The following is an 8,461-nucleotide window of genomic DNA, read 5'->3' as shown; positions in this document are numbered from 1 at the left end:
TATGTAAAGATCCATCCATACATTACACCATCTTTCATCTTATCCATTTGATTTCCCAGGTGTTTTTCTCGACTTCAATCACAACTCCACACCTCCAAATCCAAGAAATTAGCTGTATGTGATTTTTTTTTTTTTAAAAAAAATGTATATTGTAAAAATATGTGTTTGGATCCAATAACTTGCTTTTTTTGTTTTTATCTAGTAACTTTTCAATTTTGGTTTTGATACAATAACTTCGAAAATCGATTATTTTGATCAATCAACGGTCAGTGTGTTTATTTTTTTGCTGAAACAAAAACATACATGACCAATAAATCAATATACATGAAATTTTAAAATCCATGTTATAGTATATTATAATATTTTAAATAATAATACCATAAAATCTAACTCCCAATTCATTGAGGATATATGGTTAATTATTTATTTTGAAATTTTAATTTCAAACAATTAATCGACGGCTTGTTATTCTTGGGAAATGTAATAAGAGGATGGACCGAGGATTAATGGCTTCCCATGGAATAAGACGTGATTGGGGCCCAATACTTCTGCGAAGCCCATGTCGAATGTCATTTGAAGGAACCAATGGAACGTCAACAAAAAAAATGGGGAAAAAATAAATAAATCAATGTGAACATAAGAGGAGTATTTTTACTGATGTAGCATAGAACAACTCGTGAACGAGATACATAAAGCATGTTGTATAAGTTATAACAAAATAGCCCAAATCCTTGGGAAATTGGTCCCAACTCGAGTCATTCTCATTCTCATAGCTATCAAGTTCAAGATCCAACCCGTCGAAATGAACGGTTCGAATCGAGTTCAAATTAACTTAAAAAAAAAAAAAAAGAAGGTTCAAATTAACTTGTGTAGCTCATGATGTTATACACACCTCTTTTATCTGGGAATGGACTTAATGCTACAAGAATCAGATTCCCACTATTAGTAGAATGCTTGAGTCCTATTCATTCATGTCACTAGCTCATTCTTATCCACAGATTCTACGTGCATTTAAGCTTTCATCTCCTTTATCTTCCAAAGATGACACCTTTACAGACTTGAAAATGATTCAGTTTTGATGAAAATTGTTCGCATTTGAATGGAGCAAGCGGCGGTTCGGAGGACGGGTCGCAGGCTTTCGTCACATGATCAGAGGCTAGTAGCCATAGGCTTGACGATTCTTGCAGTAGTCTCTCCCTTGTACATCGATAGAAGATATTTGACCGAGCCCGAGTTCGATGAACAACCCTTCAACTTCTCTTCATATCTCCCTCTGCTGCTGCTGGTTTTGATCGCGGCCATCGTTGTTTCGGCCTACTGGGAGCTCGGATGCACCAGGTTTGATCCGTACTGGATTCATCGTGCCGGTGGTTCTTCGGTTGGGATTATGATTGTGTTGATGATTCTAGCTTTCATTTTGAAGTGTAAAGCGGCTAACATGGATATATAAAGATGTTGGCTAGCTAGTTTTTTGACTTTGACATGTTGAGGTCACACATATTTTTATATTTCATTCATAGTTTATGGTCGCATAACTATTTTAAAATCTTTCTGTGAAGTTTGATTACAAGAACATGATATGTTTAAATTTTAATGTTTTTCGTGACATGACATATTCATTTTTTTTATGACTATTAGAACAACTTTTTAAATAATATTTCGATATTAACGTCGATAAATCCACGAAAAAAATGTGGCCAATATAATGAGGAAGTGCTGAATCAACTCTCTTCCGATGCTTTCTGTTGGTCAACAACCAACCAAACCTATACATTTCTTAATACACCGCAATCATTGATAGGAAATAATTTAATCTATGAGTATGTTGAAAAAATTTGTAGAAATGTGTTCCATGTAAATGATATAGGACACGTTCGAGTACTGGTGGTTGAATATTTGACAAACCCCAGACTTTATTGTATTTTCCTATAAATAAATGATTCTTTGTAGGTGGACCAATGTTCTGGGAGCATGTGTCGCGCATATTTATTATATTCTTTTATGGGTATTTTTGGGTTTAAACTTTAAATGGTTTTTGTGCTTTTATTTTTTTATATTTAATGTTTATACCTTTTTTTTTTTATTTCTAGGGATGGTTGGGAAAATTTGTTAGAAATTTTAATTCAAGTATGCATGGAACAAGTTTTCTCGATTTTCAACATCCGGCCGAAGGATGCAAAAACCAAAACCAAAAGCCCACCCACACACCTAATGGACCGACTCACCGAAGAAGCACTTTTTTTTTAATAAGGCCGAAGTGCCGATTTGGGTCCGACTAATAATAATATATTCCTAGTAATTTAAACCATTTAATCAAAAATTGGTTCGTCCAAGCAAGGGCGAAATACGTTTGGTGGGCTTGAAAATGAGCTAAATTATTATTGGTAAGATACATATAGGCTGGACTTGATTAAATGTTTAAAACAAATCTTTGAATGGACCAATAGTAGTATTAAAAATTTAGTGGGCTAGTATGGGCCACTAAAGGTTTTGCCCATGAGTGTGAGACCGTTTAACGGACTATGAAATAAGTAAAATTAACTCATATTTATAATGGAAATAAACTTATAATAAGATGTAATATTTTTCATGAGTTGAATCGTATAAAATATCAGTTTTATAAAATTAATATATGACGTGATCTCACAAGGTTTTGTGTTTAATAAAATGATGGATCGATGTTCACCATCATCATTTATCACACATAAAAAAGCCATTAGCCAAATAAAAATTTCACGATAACGAATACAATCATGGATTAGCTAGGTAGAGATAAAACCTTGAAAGTTATAATCTTGGATGAAATCTATACTTACTGTTAATCGTTATGTAATAGCGATGTATATTTGTATCCTCTCGGTTATCTTTTGTTCGGTTTTAAAAACATCACATTCTTGACGTAAATTTTTATCAGGTTTCTAATTCCAACTTATGTTCAGTTTGCTCTATGTTAAATACATGATCGACGGACCCATTCCGTAGATTTCCTCGACAACTACTGGTCATCCAATTCCATTTATTTGAAGTCAAGTACAAAATATAATTGGTCTAAAAAATTTATGAATCGTAATATTAATATTATTATAACGAGATCAAGAAATGGGAAAAATGAAAAAGATGGGGGGAAACGACAAGAAGAGATAAAATCAAAGTCATGTAGATTAGGTACCAAAAGATGTTTTTTTATTTTGACAGACGAAGAAAAAGATTTTGGCGAACCACAATTATACAAAAAAGTACAGTTGTAAAGGGGAATATAGAGTGGGCACCAATTTACCCTCTCTTTTCAACTTTCAATTGATTCTCTCTCGCCACATACAATAACAATACAATCCAATCTACCTCTACCTCTACCTGGACCAATCTCGAGGTTCGTCTATTGAATATTAATAATAAAAAAAATAATGTGAAATAGATTTTTGACTCGAACCATTAATCCATGAAAAGTTCTGATTTTTACGTCAAAAGTTACTTATAATTGGATGTACAGATCGAGTTGACTCGTTTCATTCATATATATAATACAGTGATATCGTTTTGCAATAAGTTTACTCGTTCTTAGGGTTGATATACCAAACCAAAATATCGACTTTTCAGGATACCATATCGAAATTTTTTCGATATATATACATTTTTTTGGTATATCGTTTTTTTTCGATATCTATACGATATTAGTATGAATTTTTTTCATACCAAAATTTTTGAATTTCGATATCGATATGAATTTTTTTCATATCAATATTTTTAATACGATATATCGAAAACACACTCCTGCTCGTACTACGTACAAAAACTCTTATCAAAATGTCACACGAGTTAATTTTTCGATATGAAGCTCCAACACGACCCAATCCATTAGAATAAACAATGTCTCACATATTAATTTTGTGGGACGTATATCCTTTTCGACCCGATCATGAAAATTACTTTTTATGTAAAAAAATATATATAAACCAGCTCGACCCGTCAAAACAACAAAATTATTCCTTTATTAGTATGTTCTAGAATATTTTAAGTTTAATTTAATTTTTATTTTTATACAAATAATCTTAGGATCGAGCGTATGTTGTTTTACCAAAAACTATAGTTGGTGGTAATTGTGTAACTCGAAATGTTTTAAACTGCACAACAGCTCAAACGTCATGATTCGATTGTTCTATCCTACAAAAACATTTATTGCATTCCAACATATATAAAGCTTAAAAAATCATCGTTCTAAATCAATATATGAATTCGTATGCATATACATGGGCGGAGCCCCCAAAAAAAGTTGTGTATATATATATATATAGGGAAAATTGCAAATTTAGTCCTGTATATTTTATCAATTTGCGATTTTGGTCCTCTATGTTTTCACATTTCAGTTTTAGTCCGCTATCTTTATTTTTTTGGCAATTTTAATCCTTTTTCCGACGTGGCGCTGACGTGGCACCAATTCAGTGCTGATGTGGAGATGAAGTGTACAGTGCCACGTAAGCATTTTCGAATAAAAAGGACCGAAATTACCAAAAATCAGAACATGCAGGACTAAAACTGAAATGTAAAAACATAAAGGACCAAAATTGCAAAGTGACAAACATACAGGACTAAATTTGCAATTTTCCCTATATATATATGTGTCTGTTCACCAATAAATTATATATATATATATATATATAATAGAAAATTCTAATACAATTTATGCAAAAACTAAATTTTTGTGTGAAATTTATTGATGTTTTGATATGTCACTAACATGATCTTATTTAATATATAGTGTATATATTATGTATAAATTGTAAATTCAAATTTATATTTTTAAATGCTATTATTTTACATGTTTAGTTATTCACATTAAATCCAAAAAAATTGATTATTTTCTCTTTTTTTATAATTTTTTTGACCCAAATCTTAGATTAAATTTTTTACCTCATCTACAAAATTTGTAAAATGTATTTTTCTCACGAGTCACAAGTATTATGCGTTTTAAATTTTGATTAACAGCCATTACAATTCATATTTACTTGTTTAATTTCATGTTTCAAATTCTTAACAAAACCCACAATTTCATTAAATTTCAAGTCTATTTTTTTTCTTCAATGTTGGTCAATTATTAAATTATTTTTAAATTATGTGCAATTTTTGTAATTAAGAGGAAAAATAATTTGCTTATTTTTTTAATGTAAAATGTAAATTTTTACAAATTTGCTTTTGATTTCGAATTATGTACGCGATGTTTTTCGTCATTTTTTTGACGTTTTTCCATAAAATAAATGTGCTTCCGACCGTGTAGTTTGTGTTCGAACTAAAATACATACATTATTTATGGTTCTCGATTAAATTTTTTTTTTTTTGCATTATAATTATTATGCCTACACTCAATCACATTCCTAGCTCCGCCCATGTGCATATATATATATACATCTCGCCCATAGTTTTACTTTATTCTCGTAATATTAAGAAACTAAAATCAAACAAACTCGATCGGGCTCAATCACAAAACTTCACGTCGACTAATATAAATTTAATTTGTCATGTAATACGATTCAATTGATTGGCATAATTTACACTATTAAATACGAGGGTTCATCTGTCCCAATGTAATACGTAAACTTTGATTTGTGAATTTTTTTTTTCCTATTGTGACTAAAATTTGTGAAGTTAATTAATTAATTGGAAATGTTGAAAAGCAACGTGTGAATATATGCATGACACTGTGAGCCGCGACGTAAGTTGTGCATCACACGGATACCAATATACGTATCAGATACTCTGTGCACCACACGATAAAGTTTCATAATAGTTAATTAAATTATTCAACCCCCCCTAGCTCTATAATATTATATTAATTAGAGGTGCATTTTACAAGAAATCATGATCTTATCATTGCTTTCCTATATTGCGCAAAATAATTTTTTTTAAAAAAAAATTGTAAATATTGGGTGTTGGTCCCCCTTTTATTTCGCCATCAATTCTGTTCTAAACTTTTCTCCCCTTTTAACGAGAAAGCTAAAGGTAAAAAGGGAGGTTTATAAAAATAAAAAATAAAATAAAAAAATCAAAAGTTGAAGCTATCACTACGTGAGGAATTCAGTTTGGTGTACATGGGGAAACAAGTAATTTCTGGTGAAAAATTCAGCAAGTACAAGTCCCAAAATCTACGGTGACAAAAGCTATATCCATACACTTTTATTATATGCACATGGGAGATATACTTTTGGGGCAATATTTGGGCAAGATAATCATATACTGATACAGGTATGTCAATTCATGTGGATTGGATAGACTTAGTATATTAAGTGGCGTACTCAAAACTTTCGATACTATGAGACGAATTTGATAGATTTAAAAAAATGTACAATAAATTTCATGTATTAATTTTATACTAGTATTTTATCCCGTGCGATGCACGGGACTTCATTTATATATAATTAAAATTAAAAATTAGTAAGTATGAACTTTTGAATAAATAATTAAAATTAAATTAAATTAGCGTCGAATTTGAATATAAATGGATATGAAATCCGTAGACTTAAATGTATTTTTATTGCTTGAATAACATTTTGTAAAAAAAGAAATCAAGTCATTTTTATATTTATTTACACTATATTTGAACTAATCACAATGACTTTCAAATCCATAAAATGTTAGAATCATTGAAATGAATAGTGTGAAAATAATAATTCATAGATTTCAAATGACTCAATCCAAATATGGATACCGATGACCATGACAAAACATTGAGTTTTTCAAAATAAATTCTAAATGGAAAAATTAGGTCTGTCATCGAATAATAATGTGTTGTATAGTAAATATTTGTACAAAGTTTTGATTTAAAATACAGAATAATAATATTAATGTCCGTATACAAACATTTAGTGTAGTGAAAAATCTCCACGACATATTGAATTAAAAATCGAGAACTTATTATTTTTTTAATTTTTTAGCACAACAATCCTTGAATTTTTTAACTCATATTAACTTATGAAATTTAATTTATATATTATTTAAACTCTATTATTATTATTATTATTTTAAAAATAAATAGTTTGAACATCTATGCAAAATCCAAGAAGACATCCATTTATTTTGTCTTGAAATATGTGTCAAATAGTTGTCAATAATTAATATTCTTCACAATAATTTATTATTTTTTTATCATTAATTATATTTCCATTTTTAGTATTGTTTTTTAGGAGGAAAAATTGTTATTTACTTTTTTTGGAAAACTATTCTATTTATATATATATATAGATTTTTTTTTCAATTTAACACTCTCTAATATTTCATGTTTTGAAAATACTGAACTATATCGGCATTATCAATTGTATCAAACACATCATACTTAATATACAGTATCAAATAATTATTTACATATAATCTCCTAACCGATTACGAATTGATGTTTTTATTGTTATTTTCATTACTCAAAAAATGTTTTTCACATTTGTAATTACAAATGATAATGACAATGTTTACTTCAAAAGTTATATATATATATATCATCTCTCAACCGATTCCGAAGTGATGTTTTCATTATTATTTTCATTACTCGAAAAATGTTTTCCACATTTGTAATTACATGCAACAGATAATAACAATGTTAACTTCAAATGTTAATATATATATATATATATATATATATATTAAATGAAATAATCGATATTTATTCGATTAAATTATATTTTTAGCAATCTTGCTAGTTTTTGAAGTCTCGGATAATTGATTACTACATCATATGTAAAAAAAAAAAAAGCAAGCTTGCTAGTTTTTGCAGCCTCGGATAAATTATTACAACTCCATATGTAAAACATAAAGTTATAAGTTGGTTCTCAAGATGCAATAAATCAATTAAGAGAAATCGGACGATAAAACTTAGCAAAATGAATCAATTGTTCTTATCATAAGTAAAAAAAATGAATTTGATGGATAAAAATATATAATACATAACAACATATGTGTAACAACCTTGTTAAAACTATTGTTTAATTTTTGAAGTTGCATGTCTATCACTTCATAAACTTTTTAACTCAATAATAGTAAAGATTGATCATTCTTTCAATATTTCATCGCGATCTCCAAATATGACTTTATTATTATTTATTTAAAGCTGAAAAATGGAGGAGACTCTTTTGTTATGGAGGGGAAGGTTACACAATTAAATTTGTGGATAAAAAAGGTATTATATATATAGCACAAATTTTTAAAATTTTAGATGAGGTGGTCGCATTCTTTCGGGACCATGTAGGTCTGCCACTAAATATATTATAGAAAATTTTATCTACCTGAATCAACCTAAAACAACCAACCTGAACTCGAATATGACTAACTTGATTTTTTTTATTTCTAACAAAATAATTAAATAAAATTTAAATACATGATATAATTTAGACATGTAATAAAAAAATCTTACTCATAAATAATTTAAATTTCAAAGTCTAATTGTAGAAAAATTAAAATATATTAATTTAAAAAACAATTT

At 28.7% G+C, this 8,461-nt stretch overlaps 1 protein-coding gene across 1 annotated transcript; it reads left to right on the top strand.

Moving 5' to 3' along the window:
* The first annotated feature begins 1,000 nt into the window (after nucleotides 1–1,000).
* Nucleotides 1,001–1,511, top strand: LOC140872368 (uncharacterized). Its single transcript, XM_073275188.1, has one exon. The coding sequence runs from the start codon at nucleotides 1,100–1,102 to the stop codon at nucleotides 1,448–1,450; it is 351 nt and encodes a 116-aa protein (XP_073131289.1). The 5' UTR covers nucleotides 1,001–1,099; the 3' UTR covers nucleotides 1,451–1,511.
* Nucleotides 1,512–8,461: the final 6,950 nt, after the last annotated feature.

The sequence above is a fragment of the Henckelia pumila genome, unplaced genomic scaffold (assembly GCF_033568475.1).
Source record: "Henckelia pumila isolate YLH828 unplaced genomic scaffold, ASM3356847v2 CTG_461:::fragment_3, whole genome shotgun sequence".
Lineage (NCBI taxonomy): Eukaryota > Viridiplantae > Streptophyta > Magnoliopsida > Lamiales > Gesneriaceae > Henckelia > Henckelia pumila.
This window is presented reverse-complemented; position numbering and strand designations above follow the sequence as displayed.

Coding starts and splice junctions, on each gene's coding strand:
- LOC140872368 (XM_073275188.1), top strand. CDS start 1,100: ATGGAGCAAGCGGCGGTTCGGAGGACGGGTCGCAGGCTTTCGTCACAT.